The 20,663-nt window shown below is 36.5% G+C and overlaps 1 protein-coding gene across 1 annotated transcript; it reads left to right on the top strand.

Moving 5' to 3' along the window:
• Positions 1-491: 491 nt before the first annotated feature.
• LOC113239308 (cysteine dioxygenase) lies at positions 492-12,052 on the top strand. Its single transcript, XM_026476228.1, has 6 exons — positions 492-601; positions 2,859-3,008; positions 6,781-6,927; positions 8,792-9,180; positions 10,436-10,605; positions 11,808-12,052. Exons 1-6 carry the CDS (start codon positions 510-512, stop codon positions 11,841-11,843), a joined length of 984 nt encoding a protein of 327 aa, XP_026332013.1. The 5' UTR covers positions 492-509; the 3' UTR covers positions 11,844-12,052.
• Positions 12,053-20,663: the final 8,611 nt, after the last annotated feature.

Here is a 20,663-nt window from a genome sequence, read left to right as displayed (position 1 = left end):
TATTATATAACTGGTTAATTGTTTGTGTCAATGAGTAAATTCTGGAACTATTCCATATAGTTCAGGCACGCGTTGTCTGGCGGGTTAAGTTTAACGGGTTTTAATAACACTTTAAATGACGATAACTAGTTGGAAGAACAATGCTTTTTTATTAATTACCCTCCTTGTCATGGTGGCACTTCACATGGATTTTGTGTTTGCATATTTGATATATTTGGCAAACAATCACCATGTATTATATATAGATCGATGTCTCCAATGAACACTAGGCCAAGTTAATTTTTGCACCTTTCTCTTTTTATTTTGTTTTTTTGTTTCTTTTTTTCACGAAACTCGTTTTTTTATTTTGTTTTTTGTTTCTTTGTTTTTTGCACAAAATTCATCGGTCCGAATTAGTATGGACTCTTAACTCGACCTGTAGCTCAGTTGGAAGAGCGATGTTTTTGTATTCGATCTTTGTGAATAATCATTATGTTTTGTTATTATTTCAGGAGTAACAATAACAAACAATGGATATAGAAAACGCGAACTGCAAATGCAGGGTGTCGCAGTGCATCGATTTGGAACAGCTCTGCATAGAACGACCGATTAAGATAGAACAGTGAGTTATGATATTTATTAATCATTATATTTACGCTATGTAGGTATAATACACAGAACTAAAAATACAGTACAAGTGGTTAGCTAGCGTCCGACGCGTGTCAACTATCGGTCTCGAAAAACTTATCTGAGCTCAGGCCATTTTCGCTTTGTATGGTATGGTTGTGTCATTCTTTCGTGCAAATTGTCTTAAATCCTAGAAAAGCAAAAATTATAGCCGCACCCAAAATATTATCCGATATTTCATATCATCAGAAAGTCTTACTTTAATATATTTTCAATTTTCTGTTAATAATTTTTTGGTACGAGAAACGAAAGTAAAGCTTATAGTCCTGCAATACGGTCGCTTCGTTTTTGGAGAACTAAATTAATAGCTCCAATTCGTCGTCGTTCAGCAATTAACCGCTAGATGGCAGTACACCAATTTAAATTTCAATATAATATCAAAACGTCGTAACTTGCAATAATATGTATTGATGGTGTTGAAATTTCAACAATATGCCAACAGGGCAAAGTTTAATTTGTATCAACAATCCAGAATTTGTTATTTTTAAATTTGTAACTACGGCCAATCAATTTCAAGATTTTGTAGGTTTCAAACTAAGAATGTGTGAGTTTTGGAGACACTTCCATTATTTGTTTTAAAGTAACGAAAATCGAACGTAATTATTGGAAAACTGACGATATACTGCACCAGGTTGTAAATATTGCACATCGGGAAAATCCGGAAGCAATGAATATTTCCGAATACGCTTGCCGCGTCTGTAAATAGCTCATGTATGTATGACAATTTAATATGAAACTGTATTAATCAGTAACTAACGTCAAGGTCTATTCTATTCTATTTTTAAGTCTCTGGCTTCTCTTGAAGAATTCTGCCAATGTCAAGTCAGTCATGGTCGTTACACTTTTTTTATGAATACTTATGCTCTAGTCTCTAGTGCTCTTCAGTCTATTCCAGCTTCTGGAAAAATAAAAAACATCACAATATACCATCACCATTTTAGAGATACATAAATAAGTTTTATAATTGGACTCCAATTCAATTCAAACTCCAAAAAGGATCCAAACCACAAATTATCAAAAAATGAGTTATATGTACCAAACGGTTTCTAAAGTCTAACCTCTTAGATCGGCAAAAAAATCTAACATATAAACATACATAAATATCTCTAGAGTTACAGGACATTATAAGTTTTAAAAATATATTATATATAATCTCAGTACAGAGTACTAAAAAAACCGACCTCAAAAGTACGTGGAATTACGTCTGTTTGCTAAGTTTTATTGAAATATCCCCTAGTTCGCCACTATATAGGACTTGACGCTGGAGACAATAAAAATAGGTTCTCTCTACGACACTATTCAAAGTATATTGAGAGAAAAACGCCTTGAATTGGAGAAATAGCAAAATCAACCATTAAAGTAATTGCTCCTAAATTAAAGTTAGGCGCTATTTATAAAAGTAAATCTTCATGCGTGAACAGCCACCCTTAACGATGGATGATTTTCTTCAAAATGAAATGGGACCACTATGGCAGTACCCCTGTTTCCTACAAAAAAAGAATCATGAAAATCGGTTCACAAATACCGGAGTTATCGCGTAACATACATACAAAAAAAAAAGAACATACAGTCGAATTGAGAACCTTTTTCCTCCTTTTTTGAAGTCGGTTAAAAACAAAAGTGAGAAACACTTTTAAACTTCAAACTGCCATATTTCGAAAGTGACTGGTTGTGCATTGGATCCTTTTTGTTTAACTACGTCGAATTTAAGTTTGTTAATAATAAAAAGTGTTATAAATTTCTACTTATTTATAATATTATATCATTGACTTACAAATAAATGGACGACGGGTCTAATACAAAAACCACGAAAAAAAATGTCCCAAGTCAACCTATTTAAACGTAATGACATGTAAAGGAATATGAAAAAGCTAAAACGTTGAATTTAAATTGTAATGTCATCGCAGTACTGTCTAATTTTGCTTGCTTCGCTGTCAGCCGAACAAACGAAGACTAAAGCGTGAATGACGCTCTGCATACGATTTTAACGCCCTATAAGTTCGGACGCTTTTTAGCGCGGATCCGACGTCCATATAATTGTAAGTCAATGTATTTATTATATATAGAAAACTTTATTCATATTAAGATGAATATCATGATTGTAATCATTATGAACAACATTTGAAGGCATTATACACCGCACTTCGTTTTTTTAGCATTAGATAGTTTTATTTATCATATAATATTTCTAGAGAAATCACAGGCCTGCAGAAGTTAGTAGAAGAACTCCACAGGGTGTTTTCCCACGACCACGTTAACATACAGGATGTCCAGAAACTTATGGCTGGTTACAAGTCGGACCCTAAAGATTGGAGAAAGTACGCCAAGTTTGATCGCTTTCGGTAAGTAAAGATTTATTTTTTTATAATACCAAGTCGTGCGCCTGGTGGTGAACGACACGCCTGTCCATAACAGTTGTAGTGTCTTACATCATTATTCCACGTTTTAATCGCCTTTTTTCTGGTTCCGGGCCACTTGTTTTCCAAATTTTGAATAGGTCTTTAATTCCTTTGCCTCCGTTCTCATTTTGTTTCGTTCTGTCGTCACTCCCTCAATCGTGGTAGCGAGCAGTTCGGCTGTAATTTTAAATTGCATTTGCTAATTTTAATGTTAATACTAATCTGTAATTCTGTCTAACTCGGCCCTTTTGGGGTAAGTGTCTGCTTTTTATTCATCCATAAGCATATCCTAATTAAGAGTAATTAATTTTTTTTGAGTGTTTTTTCTGAGTGTTCGATCTTTGTATTAATAATTATAACAAACTACTGGAGTAATTTCACAAAAAATAATTGAATATAAATTCAATAAAAATTTAATTAATACAGTGAATAGCGACATCTCTCGCCAGGACTGGTAGCTGTAAAGGTACTAACTGGGTGATAAATCTGTCATAGATTTCTCATAGATGGCGCTAAGACTAAAAAGTCGTTGAAAGACCAAGTACAAAGACACGACGCAAGCACATAGAAAAATTCGTGAGGTCCGTTGGTTCGTTCCGTGGCTTAGTTGGTATAGCGTCTGGCACGGTATGCAAGAAGACGTCGGTTCGAATCCGACCGGATCGAAGGAATTTTTTCTGAGTGTTCGATCTTTGTATTAATAATTATAACAAACTAGTGGAGTAATTTCACAAAAAATAATTGAATATGAATTCAATAAAAATTTAATTAAGAGTAATTAAGTTAGGGAGTGTTTTATAGAATTGTGCCTGTGTTTTATATACCTTTTCTATTTACAGCCTTTACTTTCTTATCCTTTAACTATCGAATAAATTTTTGTGGGCCGAAGTATCTTATTTTATTGCTGTGATCCTGTGGTCACAGCACATTAGGATTTACAACCTTTTCAAGTCGTTATGTCCCATGTGCTTGTAATTTCACCAAAATGCTTACATTACTGCTTGGCGGCAGAAATTGGTAAGGAGGTACGTACGTGGCATACTTCCTTATTTTTTATCATCGCTGGGACATGCTATGCATACCATTCGGGTTCGGGGGAGCAGCGAGCGGTTATATGGGACTCCAGAGCGGTAGCCCCATAGATCCACAAAAACCCAGCGGTTAACTCCACCTCCATAGAGAGGCACCTCAGTATCCGCTTGCGCATACTGGCATCTCGGCGAATGACCCCCCGGAGCGGGCGCACGCTTTTGCAAGCGTTAAGCATGGTCTACGGTGGGGTAAGAAGGTACTGCCTCTTTCGTATCGTGTGTGCCTACGGCTCCGGTACCTTTCTAAAAAATAGGGAGTTCACTCGAGGCATTAGCCTCTCGGAGAACCGGTTGAAGTCAAGTGACAGAGTACACTGTACACTGGCTGATCTGGGGTGAGAAGCTGAACTTATAAGGTTTCTATGCTCGCACAGGTTATAGCGCCCTTCTGGTATACCCTAAGGATCGGTATCGACGGTGACTATAATCAAAACTAACGTAGAAGTGATGCTGCCTCCTTCGTGTCCCTGGCCGTCGTCTAAGAAGCGGGTCGGGTCAGCGAAGGGGTCGCCCTCTCCGATAATAGACAAATTATGCTAAGCTGTGGCAAGTCCGTTGATGCAAGTACATATCACAAGTTTATTACACCTATTGCTTATCAATATTACTGATAATTGTTACTAGTTGAATTATAACAACATATTTACTTTAGAAATGATCTATTTATTTATATAAAGATATTACAAAGGCAAAACACTTTGGATTTTTTATCGTCAGCTTATGTAAATATTTAATATACTTACCTCGTAACGAATAAAGGCACAATTATGCGTACTTTATACAGCAGTTGTACCTTTTTTCGTTCTAAGTAAAGGTATACTTTTTTAGACTTAACAATCTTGAGTATGTAGAGTTCTTCGGTTAAAGTTTATATTTTCAAGCTACCTATATTATGTATAGTTTATTACTAGTTCTTCTTGCCAGTCGTTTTCATAAAGTGTCAAATTCATTTAAGGGCCAATATGTACGCTTCTATAATAAGATTCCAATTGATGTTCAAAATTTTGCCATTTACGAGGTTGTTGTGAAACAAAAAGTTTATACTAAAGGTTTATTATACAGCTTCTGCGTACTTTATCATCAGCTTACACGCATCCACTGGACATAAGCCTCCCTTAGAGCACGCCAACTTTCCCGGTCTTGCGCCGCCGGCGTCCAGCCACTGCCGGCCACCTTGCTCAGGTCGCCCGTCCATCTTGCCGCAGGGCGTCACAAACTACGTTTTCCTTGACGTGGTCGCCATTCTAGAACAAGTCTGCTCCACCGGCGAACAACCCTCCTGCAGACATGCCCGGCCCACTGCCACATAAGCTTACTGATCTTGCGAGCTATATCGGTCACTTTAGTTCTCTGGCGTATGATCTCGATAGGGATTCGATGACAAAAATCTGTGGTAGTGACCCGTTTGGTAGTCTCAATCTAAGATGTTTGAAATACGAGAAATATTGCAAATGGTAAATGTATTCAAATGCATATTTACATTGACTTACAATTATATGGACGTCGGGTCCGCGCTGAAAAGTGTCCGAACTTGTAAGGCGTTAAAATCGTATACAGAGCGTCAAACTCCGCTTTAGTCTTCATTTGTTCGACTGACAGCGCGATACTGCAATGACATTACAATTTAAATTCAACGTTTTAGCTTTTTCATATTCCTTTACATGTCACTACGTTTAAATAGGTTGACTTGGGACATTTTTTTTGTGGTTTTTGTATTAGACCCGTCGTCCATTTATTTGTAAGTCAATGCATATTTACAAAGAGCAACCCCTAGAGTTTCCTGTCCGTTCTTCTGAGCAGTAGAGTTTAATCAAGATAATTTGTTTACCTATGAAAGAAAGATGATTAGAATTTGAAACATAATATTCATTATAATCAATATTACAAAAAAAATACGCCATTCATATCGTTAAAAAAAATTGCAATATATATGCAGAACGAATTGGAATGTTCTTTAGTAATAAGGTACCTATTTGAAATAATAATAATTTTTTTAATCTATATTAACTTATCGTATTTTTTAATAGTAAACTATTTACGACGTTAACATCTGAAGTGGTTGGAGTTTAATTTCATATCGTGATATTAAATATCGATTTAACACATTTATTTAAAATTATAATAATATATAGCGGTAGTAGATTACCACCTTACCTAATTCAGCCCCCAAGCAGTATGCCTTCCGGTTTTGAAGGGTAAGGGTGCTGGTGAAATTACAGGCACTAGGGTTTATCAACTTATGACTCAGGGTGTCGAGCGCAGTGGCAGTGCACATCAGATCTTTGCGATTTAGAGCTCTGAGTGGCACTTCAACTGTTATGGGCAGGGATGATGATGGTGCTTTAGTTTGTTTCTTGAATATGTCATGTTATTTGCATTCTTATCTTATATATATCTTGTCATGTTTTTTTGACGGCCTCCGTGATCGAGTGGCAAGCACACCGGTTTTCATGGTGTCGCCATCTCTGAGGTCCCGGGCCGGGTCGTTCGAGAAACTAAGTTTTCTATATTATCTCTGATCTGGGTGTTTGTGGTACCGTCGTTGTTTCCGATGTTGTCAAATATTATTTATATTTATTTACATTCGATAAGCCCAAAAATAACTCCCAGCCATTTCCTTCCAGCTACACCAGAAACCTGGTAGACGAAGGCAACGGAGCCTTTAACATAATGATCATCTGTTGGGGACCAGGACACGCTTCCGCTATACACGACCATGCTGATTCACATTGTTTTATGAAGGTGTTAAGTGGAGAATTGGAAGAAATCAGGTTGGTACAAGGTCTCATATTTGCTAATTTGAAGTCATCTCCGTTGTTTGTCGCTAGAGTGGTAATGGTAGGTTTTTGTGCGTTTGTTATTCTGTTAAAAGTTAAGACTGGTGGCTTGTCAGTGGCTACCATCGAGCTACTGCTCGACTGCCATTGCAGTTCTTTGGTATTCTGCCCTTCAATTGCGACGAACACGTTGACTGTACACAGTCAGACTACAGTCTACTAATATTTTATAGTGTTTTTTTTTAAAACGGGACAGTACCTAATGGGGAAATCTGAAACCACAGAAGATACAAGGAACTGTTTTAGGAACCATTAAGTCTTTTTTCGTGAAAACAATTTTGGCATACAGGAAATGAAACTATTTTTCCGGATTTAAATCGCGTATATTTGTTTTTTTAAACAAACCGACGTTTCGGGCGCTTTACAGGTCCCATGGTCACGGTTGACTGAGGTGGTACAGTCTTCAACCAGTTATGTCTAATATTGATGCAAACCACCCTATTTTGTTCACTATAGTTACAATAGTTATTAATTAAATACCTTATTAATTAATAATTTTTAATAAGTTCAATTTATTATTAATTATTAATAGAAATTAGAATAAACTGAAACATATTAATTAGTACTGCAGTCTTATGTCTGTTTGGGATTTTTCATTAGAGGAAATACTGGATCCCAAAATGGTGGTACGGAGAAACCATCTTCCCTGTTGATATTAGGGTGTTTTTTAATTTCAATGGCCTCTCGCAGCATCCTGGGTAGATAACGGACTTCTTTTGCAAGGACCTGGGGTTTGTCAAACTTCATTGAATGTGTAGGTTTATCCATGATATGCTCGCAGACTGCAGACTTGTTTACGCGACGGTGTTTAAATCGACGGGAATCGACGGGATTTAAATCGCCGTATATATTTGTTTTTTCAAACAAACCGACTTTTTGGGCCCTTTACAGGTTCCACGGTCACGGTTTCATTTCCTATGTGTAAGAATCGCGAAAACCTAAGACTCAATGTTGGCATAGTCAATTTTTTTACCAAATGTGAGTTGTCCATAAAATTGAATAAAATTGATAATTTTTTTTTAGTTCTAATCGACTCAGTTTCATGAAGGGATCATTTTATTGTACGGAACGAAAACGTTGGTCAAACTTAATAAAAAAATTTTTATGCAAAATTAATAATTATCTATTTTTGTTAATGTTAATAGACTCAGTTTCTTATAAGTATGATTTCATTGTATGGGAAGACAAAGTCGGGACAACAGACGTTAAGTAAGAATTATTTTCCATGTCATTAAACAACCTATAATAGAAAAGAATTGAATCCAAATATTACAACGCCGCAACACAAAAATATACAGAAAGAAATAAAGACAAAGCAAAAGTAAAACAAAAAAAAAAACAACGAAGTAAACATAATCCAATTTGAAACAGTTCATTCTATTTGAATAATGTCAAAAGAATCCACTCAGCTAATGGTCACAGTCAAGTTAAGACTGTGATTTTGATTTTCAGGGGACCCTAAAGTTAATAATGTTTGAGAGCTACGATGGTGCAGACAGACTCTAGAATCAAGATACACAAACAAAGACTTGAAAGTTAAAACTCCGTACTTTTTGTGTCGGGGTTAATTTTTGACTAAAAAAATTTAGGAAATGAAACTATTTTTCCGGATTTAAATCGCGTATATTTGTTTTTTCAAACAAACCGACGTTTCGGGCCCTTTACAGGTCCCATGGTCACGGTTGTAAAAACAAATATACGCGATTTAAATCCGGAAAAATAGTTGCATTTCCTATGTCTAACAATCGCGAAAACCTAAGAACTCGATAAAACAAATTTAGCATGCTTTATTCTCCAGATACGAATGGCCCGATATAGTAGAACCTGAAGTGTTAAGGAAGCTGAGAAACAAAACTACACCCAGACGGCGTTGTTGCTCAGAAAGTGAAGATAAAATTCTAAATAAAACTGCGAAACTAAATTTATGCGAAAACGAAAGCTGCGATAACTATGGCAAAGATATCGATTCGAAAAATGGCGACCAAAATGGTGAAATCGAAAACAAAACTGACGAGCATAGGAATGAAAGTGGTCAGTGTAATAACGGAAATGGTGAATACAAGAACGGAAACGGTGAAATTGAAAATCAAAATGGGGGAAACGATTATGGTGAAGAATACGATGCTCAGAGTATGTCAGAAATAGGCAGAACGAGATTGGAAGTTAATGATGTTTGTTATATTAATGGTGAGTAAGTTTTATCCGCTCCCGCGATGCGCTCCTCCTACCGCAAAATGGCGGCTAATATCATAACTTCGATATCCGATAAATCGGTATAAAATCATCACCGGCACCTCTAGGTGTGATATGCGTCTACGGCTGCATGTATCGCGTGAGCGGTTAATTATTGAATTTGACAAGCTCCGTGGTGGAGTGTGACGATGTGACCTCCTTCCATCGTCATCCCACCTTTTTATCACCTTTTCTCTGGTTCCTAGCCACTTGTTTGCAAATTTTGAATCGTTCTTTAATTCCTTTCCTTCGCCATTCTCATCTTGTTACGTTCCATAGTCATTCTCTGCTCAATCGTTGTAGCGAGCAGTGTTGTTAGTCTAATTTTGACCCGTTTACCAGTTACCAAAAATCTCTTGTGCAATAAACATCTCAAAGATCACAAAAAAAAAATTAAAATATTTTTGATAAAACTGGATTTATTTCTACTATTTCTTTTGAACTTTAAACTCGCTAAGCAAGAATTGTGGAGGTTGCGGAAGCTGAAGAGGCTACTACGCTCTCCAGGCTACATTACAATCTACAGGACATGGTTAAGCGGCGCCAGCAGTGCGTGACACCATTTCATTAGCTTGCACACCGGTGTTCAAACTGTCGCCATCTCTGGGATTCCGGGTTTGGTCCCCGGCCGAGTCAATGTGAAAAAACTGTCTTTGTCGTTGTTTCCGATTTCTTTAATACAACAGCTTAGTGTCGCGTCCTTGTGTCAAAGACGGAAGTGCTCTGGGTCAGCACGATCTTTTCTGCGCCGGTCGTACCTCGCACGGTTAACGTGCCCGCTGAACTCGTACCAAGCGGTATGTGTCTGTGACAAACATGTACACTGGCAGATCCGGGGCAGGACATGAACATAGAAATCCCTGTGCTTGCACCAGTTATATTGCCCTGTTGCACTATAATCGAAACACATGTCGTAGATAGGGGAGCTGTCCATAAGTTGCAGTGCCACTCAGAGCTTTAAATCGCAAAGATTGCGACTGCGCCCCTCACCCCGAGACATAACAAGTCCCATGTGTCCCATCCCATATTAATGTGGACATTACTGCTTGGCGGCAGAAATAGGTAAGATGGCAGTACTTCCCTCTTTCACAAGGAGCTCTACTGCTTCTATACTCCATATATCGCCATCGGTCTTCACCACGCCTCGCAATATGTTCTGCCCATTTCCATTTTAACAATGTTTTTGTTAACGTAATCTTTTAAATTCCAGATGCCCTTGGTCTTCACCGCATGGAGAACCCATCCCACGTAGACAGCACTGTCTCCTTGCACCTGTATTGTCCGCCGTTCGATGCCTGTCGCGTGTTTGACGCTCGGACAGGGAAGCCTACGCAAGTCAAAGTTACTTTCTGGTCCAAGTACGGCAAGACAGTTAAACGGGTAAGTTTTTTAATAAAATGCAATTGACGGGACGAACATGTCATGCGCCTGGTGATACTCAGTTAACGTCACCCTCATACGTAACTTGACAAGTCTCAATGCCTGTAAATTAACCCCTTTACCTTTCGAAACCGGAACGCAGTAATGCTCATATTACGGCTTGGCGGCAGAAAGAGGGAAGGTGGCAGTACTTCCTTGGACGAACTCTTTCTTAAGAAGCTTTGCGACGACATGACGATATCACAAAGTAGAAGAGATGCTTTATGGCTGTCGGATTAGTAAGTACGACAGAAGGTTTTTGTCAAATGTTTATCATTAATTAACTATAACATAAATAAACTGCCTCCGTGGCCGAACGGTTACCATGCCGGACTGTCACGCAGAGGTCCCAGGTTCGATTCCCGGGCCGGGAGAAATGTTTGTATGGCTTACATTTATTTCTCTCGTGAGTTTGGGTGTAATTTGTGGTTGTCTATGTATGTGTCCATGGCACTCGCGGCACAGGGTTTCCCTAGTGCGGGGCTATGTTGAGTGTGTGCGTTAAAAAAAAAAATTACTTTTTTCCTACCACGGTATGATTTTTTTTTATAATATTTTATTTTGTTAGTTCTGTTTCGATCGCAAAGCAGTATTATTAATAGAAAGATCGAGCATATAGAAAAAATTCTTCGACGCGATGGGAATTGAACACACGACCATGCTGCACCGTAGCATTGCTCTTACCAACTTAGCCACAGGTTATGCTGGCATGCAAGCAAGGTTATGGATTCAAGTCTTTCTACTAATAATAATAACAAAACTACTTGCTTATTTCACAAAAAAAATCTCAATTAAACCCAAATCGAACCTGTAACTTATTTTTACAATCTGAATAAGCATTTCAAATCAAATAACCGGCTACACAGCTTTGGTTAACACATATGAGCGTTATTTCGTTCCGGTTTTGAAGGGTAAGATGTTAAAGGTGAAATTACAGGCACATGGGACTTGTCAACTTATGGCGTAGAAGCTGTGCCTCTTAGATCTTTACTATTTAAAGCTCTGAGTGGCATTGTCATGGACAGGTGTGTCGCTTACCACCAGGCGCACGACTTGCTGGTCCCGTCGCTTGGATCATAAAAATGTTGTGAACCAGTGTAGAGCCTACAACATCACTATACTGTTTTAACAAATGGAAATAATTGCTGTTCTATTTTTTTCAGGTAATCGAAGCTGCCGAAATTGCCGACAGCCAGTAAAGGCAGCCTGAATAGTAGAATGAAATAATAAAAAAAAATATTTACAATATTTATGAATTAATTTTAAGTGAAATTAATCTTTATTTTTAATATTTTTTCCATATGCTTAAGCAAGTAGGTACATAAAAACGAAAATAATATTAACGATGAACTAATAATGAACACCTTTTATATTCATATACAGGTTGCTATTTTAATTAACGTTCTTAGTGGCTCGATTGTTTGATAATTCGACCCCTCCTACGTAAAGTATAGTATGTCGAAATTGCCAAGTTTACAGGGAGCGTTGTAATGTTCTGAATTCACTGAAATAGCGTAACGTGACTTTATAATTTCTTAGTTTTATTCGGCAAAGGTCATTACTCACATAGTGTATTATAAAATCCTATCAGTCTTTGTGAGTACCTAACGAGTTTTCAGTGAATTCCAAACTTTAAAACGCTCCCCTGTAAACTTGGCAATTTCGACGTACCATACTTTACGTAGTAGGGGTCGATATCCGAGTGCTAGATGAGAATGAACTTATGTAAAATGGTTTACCATGATCTCTTATTATACTTTTGTGACGGTGTGACCTCCTTATACCGTCATCCCACCTTTTTGTATCGCCTCTCCGTTCGTATCGTATCGTTTTTTCTTCTTCTACTCATATTTAAATTTAGAATTGTTCCATTTTACCTCGCATTCTTATTTTGTTTCTTTCCATCGTCACCCCCTGCGCGACCGCGGTATCGAACATACTATTATTTATCTTTTTGAATCGTTTACTAGCTATATTTATACAGTTTACATTTTAAAGATTATATTTGTTAAAACCAATTTAATAAAGCGATTAAATATCTATAAACTCGACTTTTAACGTTTGAATTGTTAAATTTACTAAATAAGATGTTGGAGGCTGCGGAGGCTATTACTGCTGTCCAGGCTACACACCGTTACAATACACCAGAACGCCCCCAGCACCAGTAGCACCTCCACAGTTTAGTACAGCTTAAAAAGCGGGATGGTGATATACAATTCATTTTATATCCCAAACTGAATCGTAAAAAGAGTTCACAGTAAGACCCTTGGATTGAATTCCGTTGCCCTGGTTCTCAAAGTATGGGGAATTCCCAATTCGGAGACCAGGTTATTATTGTGGTTGTTACATCTGAAGAGGATGATTTATAATTGTTATTAAGGTCTTATCAAATCACACTGTATTTTTTAGCAACTTAACATATAAATATATGATGATAGATAGATAAACACTTTAGTCACTGATATAACACAAATACAGATTAAGCATAAAATGAAGATATAACAATTGTCATAACAGATAACGGCGCTGACTCAGCACATGCCTAAGTTTCCTGAGGCGCTGGTTTTCGGTCAGGACCAACGAGAGGGAATAAGTTATTTGAAAGCAAAAATATAACGACTATGCGTATATATATATAGTAAAGTGTATCCATAATAACCTTTTTGGTATGTAAGGGAAAACGTGTGAGCTCTCCAACCCATATTGGGCCAGAGAGGCGGACTATGGCCTAAACCCTCGTCTGAAAGGAGACCCGTGCCCAGCAGTGACATGACATCCAAACCCAAATTCAAAGCACTGTACCGGCAACACTTAGGGTCGTATTACAGAACTCTACTCAATGCTCAATGTCAGGATTGTACTGGAAACACAAGCACTGGAAATACGACCCTAATGGCAGGGACTTGAGTATGATTTCGAATCCTGACTTGAGCATTGAATAGAGTTCTAGAATACGACCCCTAGTCTCACTTCTAAAATCTGTGTAGTGTGTTTTTAATTATTTAACGTAGTCTGTCTAGAATATAATTTTATTGTTGCTTTGATCTATTCACATTGTGTGTATAATTATAATATATTCTAAATATATTACACAACATTAACAACCCCTTTACAATCACAACTTACTCCTTACTTACAGCTGTAATTATATTCACATTCGCTCATGCACTTACATGTCAAACAGGTTATTTTAGATGCACTATTTGCACATTACCATGTATATAATTATTGTCAAACTTTACGCATATCAAATAGCTTAATCCCTCTCGTTGGTGTTGACTGAAAACCAGCGCCTTAGGAAACTATGGCATATGCTGAGTCAGCGCTGTTTCACTGCTATGACAATCATGTTTTGTTTTTAACCGACTTAAAAAAAGGAGGAGGTTCTCAATTCGAATGTACGTTTTTTTTGTACGTATGTTACGCGATAATTCCGGTATTTGTGAACCGATTTTCATGATTCTTGTTTTGTTGGAAAGGGGGTACTTCCATAGTGGTCCCATTTCATTTTGAAGAAAATTATCCACCTCTAAGAGTGGCTGTTCACACATGAAGATTCATTTTTATAAATAGCGCCTAAATTTTACTTAAGGAGCAATTATTTTAATGGTCGGTTTTGCTATTCTCCAATTCAAGGCGTTTTTCTCTCAATATACTTTGAGTAGTGAGAACCCATTTTTAGTAATGAATATTTCAATAAAACTTAGCAAATAGATGTAATTCCTATACTTTGGAGGTCGGTTTTTTTAGTACTCTGCACTGAGATTATTTCTGTTAAGCTTAATTTGTATTTGTGTTATATCAGTGAATAAAGTGTTTATCTATCTATCTATCTATCAGTGGGATGTACAAAAGGGTTGACGATGATGATGTTGTCAAAGAGCTGAATGACCTCGACATTCACGCGATTGTGGAAATCTAGTTGTTGGTGGGCTTCGGCGTACTTCTGCTCTATCTTGTTTACGAATTCCATTTCTAAGTCTCGATGGATAATACCTGAATACCTGAAGGTCGCTTATTCTGATCCGGCTCGTAGGATTACTTAGCAGTCGATCTATCTCAGAGCTCGAGTTCAAAATTTTCCCGTTTTTGATTTTGCTTGTGTCGAGCAGACAATGCTTTCCTTCAGAATTTATTTATTACAAACGGAACTGAAGCCATTTCAATAATGTATGTAGGTACTATAACACAGTGTTCTATTTAGTTCAGTTGATATAAAATAATAATTGGTATATGTAACGTATACTACTGAATACAGCGGTTTTCTTGTAAATTTTCGAGGTAAGGTTGTGTCTTCTTTTCTATTTATTCTTTTATATTTTTTCCAAAGTGATTGCTTCAACCAAAGCCATTTGAGGTTGTATCGACGTTTAAGCCAATTAAATAAAAAGAAAAGACAATTCCATTATTAATAACATTGACTTACAAATAAATGGACGACGGGTCTAATACAAAAACCACGAAAAAAATGTCCCAAGTCAATCTATTTAAACGTAGTGACATGTAAAGGAATATGAAAAAGCTAAAACGTTGAATTTAAATTGTAATGTCATCGCAGTACTGTCTAATTTTGCTTGCTTCGCTGTCAGTCGAACAAACGAAGACTAAAGCGTGAATGACGCTCTGTATACGATTTTAACGCCCTATAAGTTCGGTCACTTTTTAGCGCGGACCCGACGTCCATATAATTGTAAGTCAATGATTAATAAAGACTTATTGAAGCATCGTGATTGTTTTAACAATTAGACTAAAATGGCAGTAATCGAAAAGGATTCAAAATTTTGAAAGTAAAAATGACAAGTTTTCAGTCGAGAGGTTTAAAGATTTACGAAACTTGTAGATTTACGAATTGTATACCTTATGTTAATGTAAAATACAAGTCGATGTTAAAGGTTATTTATTATTTAGAAATGTACCATTGTTATTTTTAATTGTAGAGAAAAATGTTTTATACAAATTGTATTCCATAGTTTTGTATAAAATTATGATACATAGTTTTGTATTACATATGAAGGGTAAAGGAATAAAAAGGGCTCATCTACAAAGAGATTAATTAGAGAAAATGGCTAATTATAAGTTTAAGCCTTAATTATTCATTAAAGAGCCAGAATTAAAAGTTATTATCTGTATATTCTACATTTCACTTGTCTATAACATTACTGAAATCATCATTTTTAACAATATGTTCAATCATAACAAAGTTGTGTCATTTTTTTTAAAGTAACTTACAAATTACCATAGCAAAAAGGGGTTGATTGCTGCAATGTGCCCCTTATTACCTCTTTGACATAGTGTTTATAGGTAACCAGGAAATAATAAAAAATAATTAATTTGCAAAAGTTTATTAATTAAAGCCATACTTTCTTTCACTTTCCATTTTATCGAATTACTTTTCTACTCGAAATTCGCAAGAACACGCACAACTTTATCGAACGAACCACGAAATCTAAAAATGTGTTTGACGTTCCTAATGTCAACGCGCCAAAGGATGACAGATCGTTCAAAATGGCTGCGCAATGGGCACGTTCTTGAATTGGACTGGAAAATGAGCACCTTTTTCAACGCTTCCGCATGTAATGTGCACATTCTAGCCGTGTTTGCGCTGCAATGGGCCCCTATGAGTCATTTATGGATTTTTTATTATATGGGTTTACTGTGGACTGAGCCCATTTTAAGCTGTTTTGAATAAATCACGTCAATGGCATGTTTGAAATTTATCAAATGAAGATGGTAGGTTGAATTTTACCAAAAATGTCGATGAGCCCCTTTTTTTCGTGTACCCTTCATATATATATATGCATAATGAAAAAAAAACTGCTAGAAGCGGGTTACTCGTAAAGTGAACAGCACATCATGACATTTTGCCCTTTTCACCGTTCTTATCGTAAGCGGACATAGAGCTGAATCGACTACGTGATCTTGACCCTGTCTAAGTAGCAGTAGATATCCTTGCGAAAGAGTGCGTCCAAGGAAATACTGCCACCTTAACCTATTTCTGCAGTCAAGCAGTAATGTGAGGATTCTGTGTTCCGGTTTCGTTGTCAAATAATCTGTGTTGATTGACATTGATTAAACTCTGCTGCACATTCGTACGGCAGATTCCCCCGACACGAATGAGCAAGAATCTCTACGGACTGCTCTTTGTAAATAAACTTTTGTCGTTTATCATTTACAATATTTCTTTAAATTAAAGAAATAATAATTAAATAAATACATGAATTAAGTAATTAAATAATATTTTCTTTAATTTTTTATTTCTTTCTTTAAATTTTATCGAAAAAAATAATAGACTGTTATAATTATTAATACAAAGATCGAACACTCAGAAAAAACACTCAGAAAAAACTCCTTCGATCCGGTTGATAAATTTGTAATAGATTTCTCATAGATGGCGCTACGACTAAAAAGTCGTTGAAAGACCAAGTACAAAGACACGACGCAAGCGCATAGAAGAATTCGTGAGGTCCGTTGGTTCGTTCCGTGGCTTAGTTGGTATAGCGTCTGCCACGTTATGCAAGAAGACGTCGGTTCGAATCCGACCGGATCGAAGGAATTTTTTCTGAGTGTTCGATCTTTGTATTAATAATTATAACAAACTAGTGGAGTAATTTCACAAAAAATAATTGAATATCAATTCAATAAAAATTTAAAATAATAGACTGTCTAGGAAACCCAAGGGCTATCTTGCTCAACGCATTAGCACTGCAACACAAAGGGGGAACGCTGCCAGCACCTTGGGCACCTTGCCGCGGGGCCCAATTTTTCAATTTAATTCATATACTTAATTTAAAAATCCTATTTTTAGTTTCTAGTACGGATTTTTGTCACCCAAGTACGCAGGTAGCTGTATAAGTATTTGTTTCACAACAGTTGTAAGCCTAGCGAATGGCAAATTTTGAATCAACCGGAATCTTATTATAGAAGACTTCGTGAAGATAATTGTCAAGAACAGCTAGATTATTTTTATTTCTCGTATTGATGATATGTCTAATATTACTTTCATAAAAAAAATACTTGTGACGCCACAGCGCCGACCGATCGTGCGTCATGGAAAGTTCCGCTGACCGATGCCAGCACGAGCGTAAACGTCGTTGGGGGAGCTTGCTACGATACGATAAGAACCTCCACCGGGTGAAGGGCTGTTGAAGAATAATTGCAGCGCGTGACCAAGGTGTGCACAGGCCGTGCGAATTGCTCGTCTTCCGCCCCCCGTAGGGACTATCCTCCCCCGTCAGTCTCCTGGGTTGGGCAGCCATTGCTGCGCATGACCAAGGTGTGTCCAGCCGTGCGAATTTTTCACCCTTCAACCCCGCACCTTACCCTTTATCTCACCGCCGTCACTAGATTAGTTAGGGTAGTAACCCCGCGTGGTTCATGTACATCTAGTATACTTAAGAGGTGCATTTATTATTATTGTAAACCGATCAATAAACGATCTATGTTAAAACTTGGTGGTGGTTTCCTTCGTTAGTTTTAGAACCTTGGATAAATTCCTGTAGGTAAATAGTAGTGTGCTTGTCCCGACCGCACCCCGGGCTACATTACATACTATTTTTATTAACATAAATTACATTTCCATAATTGTACTGTCGCGCTAGTGTTAGAATGTTAAAACTACGAATTTCTCGTATATCTTATTTTTAGAGAAAATTATCTCATGTAAATAAGAAAAAAAGAAAGAAAGAAAGAAAAATAGTTTATTTGGCAACCATAATACAAATAGAACGTAAAAACAAAAATTAAAATAACCTTATTATAACATTTACTTAAATTAAAACAGTATTATTTTTATTTTTTATTTATTCATTTATTTCAGGCAACTAAGGCCCATATAACAAATACCTTACAGACTAACATACATATTATTATTATTGATACATACCTTACAAACTAACATACATATAAAATAATATAAACTTATTAACTATTTACACGAATTACTATTCGGCGACGTGCGACGCAAACAAGTGTCATGTATCGTTCCTCTGAACCGCCGGAACATGACACCCTTCGGCCAAAACTCTACCTGCATGAAGGTCGACAGATGGACCGTTGGAACCCTCACCACAAACGAATTAAATTTAACGTTGTGGCGAGACTCCAAACGTTCGACCCTCAGGGTGAATTGGGCTTTCAACCGGATATACTCATTTATTTATTTATTTATTTTTCATGCAAGTCACATTTGTACATACAATATTGACATCTATGACACCCTGTAAGGGTATGGCACTTAGTCGCAACACCCTATTACTATACATTACATTTACAATTTTAGTATCGTCAAGTACACAATAATAATATTAATAATAATTAAAAATATGAACAAAAACAATAAATGTCAATTTGATTCTAATTAATTAAATTACTTACTAAAAATTAATTAAATTTGTCAGCATAATATTCATTTAGGTCATAATAACATTTCTCATTTAGCAGTTCTTTTAAATTTTTGATGAAAGTTGTGTCATTTGTCTCATTTCTTAGGTACTCTGGTAGTTTATTATGAATTTTAATAGCATTATAATAAGGACTGTTTTGATAGATAGTCATAGTAGTTCGTGGTAGGTTTAGCTTATTTTTGTATCTGGATGGTCTCAAAGGATTTGGTACAGCGCTAATAAATAATTCCTTATGCTTTCTTATAAATTTTGCCATTTCTAATATGTACATAGAGTGAAGGGTTAATATTTTTAAGTTTTTAAAATGTTGTCTACAAGAATCCATTTGCTTGATATTTGTGAGAATACGTACGCACTTTTTCTGTAGGATAAAGAGATCATTTACCTGGGAACTGTTTCCCCATAATATCAAACCGTAGTTCAACCAAGCGAATGCAAAACCGTAATAGGCTGTTAAGGCTGTCTTTAAATTAGTGACACATTTCAGTTGGTACAGGGCATAGGTAAATTGGGACATTTTAGTTTTAATTTTTTCTACATGCGTTCTCCAGTCAAGATGCGAGTCAATTTCTATCCCTAGGAAAGTACATGTATTAACTTTATTTAAGTATTTACCATTTATACATAAGTCTAATCCTAAAGCAGGCATTTGCCGCGGTTTAAATTCTATGATTTTAGTTTTGTTGTAGTTAACTTCTAGGTTGTGTACATTTAGCCAGTTTGTTACGTCTTTAAAAGTTTGTTCAAAGTGTAATTTAAAATTTTTGTCCTCTTTGTTGTATTTGAAAATTAGAGAAATATCGTCTGCAAATAAAGTACATGATGTTTTTATGTGCTTAGGTAAATCATTTATGTACAATATAAACAGGATACATCCCAGTACGCTACCCTGGGGAATCGAACAGTTTGTACAGATTTCATTTGACCTGTATGTAATTATTTCCATAGTATTAGTGTTTTGACTTTCAACTTGTACATACTGGATTCTATTTTCTAAGTAGGAGCATAGCCATTTAAAAGCGTCACCTCTAATACCACTGTCATAAAGTTTTTTGAGAAGTATGTCATAACGAACTTTATCATATGCTTTTGTCATATCGAGCAAGATGCCCACCGCGTAATTCTTTTCATTTATATGTGTGAGTGCCTCTTGCATGTACTTGTACACAGCTAATACGGTCGATTTGTTTTTTCTAAATGCATGTTGGTTTTCATCGAATATGTTATATTTTTCATAAAAATTATTTAGTCTATTTGACATTGCTTTTTCAAACACCTTTGAAATAACCGGTAAAAGTGCTATGGGTCGATACATATTAGGGTCAGTTCTATCACCTTTTTTATGGATAGGTTTTATAATCGCTATCTTTAATAGATCTGGAAATGTACCTTCCGTGAACGATTTGTTGATTAGCGTCGTCAGAGGGTAACAAAGTTCGTTTGCGCATTCTTTTATTAGATACTCCACTATATCCTCAGACTTCGTGGAGTAATGCAGTCGAGACAGGTACAACTGCGTCGTCGGTATGGCCGCACGAAGCAAGAAGTTCTGTCCCGTTGGAGCTGTGCCACATAGATTTCGGCTGGTGGGTTTCTTTCTTCTCTTCTCCACCTTTG

This window comes from Hyposmocoma kahamanoa, unplaced genomic scaffold (assembly GCF_003589595.1).
Source record: "Hyposmocoma kahamanoa isolate Upper Pololo Valley unplaced genomic scaffold, ASM358959v1 99864, whole genome shotgun sequence".
In the NCBI taxonomy this organism is placed as follows: Eukaryota; Metazoa; Arthropoda; class Insecta; order Lepidoptera; family Cosmopterigidae; genus Hyposmocoma; species Hyposmocoma kahamanoa.
The sequence above is the reverse complement of the archived record's forward strand: the minus strand, read 5'-3'. Positions and strand labels throughout refer to the sequence as shown.

Coding starts and splice junctions, on each gene's coding strand:
- LOC113239308 (XM_026476228.1), top strand. CDS start 510: ATGGATATAGAAAACGCGAACTGCAAATGCAGGGTGTCGCAGTGCATC. Junction 6,928..8,791: donor GGAGAATTGGAAGAAATCAG/GTTGGTACAAGG, acceptor TTTATTCTCCAG/ATACGAATGGCCCGATATAG. Junction 10,606..11,807: donor ACGGCAAGACAGTTAAACGG/GTAAGTTTTTTA, acceptor TATTTTTTTCAG/GTAATCGAAGCTGCCGAAAT.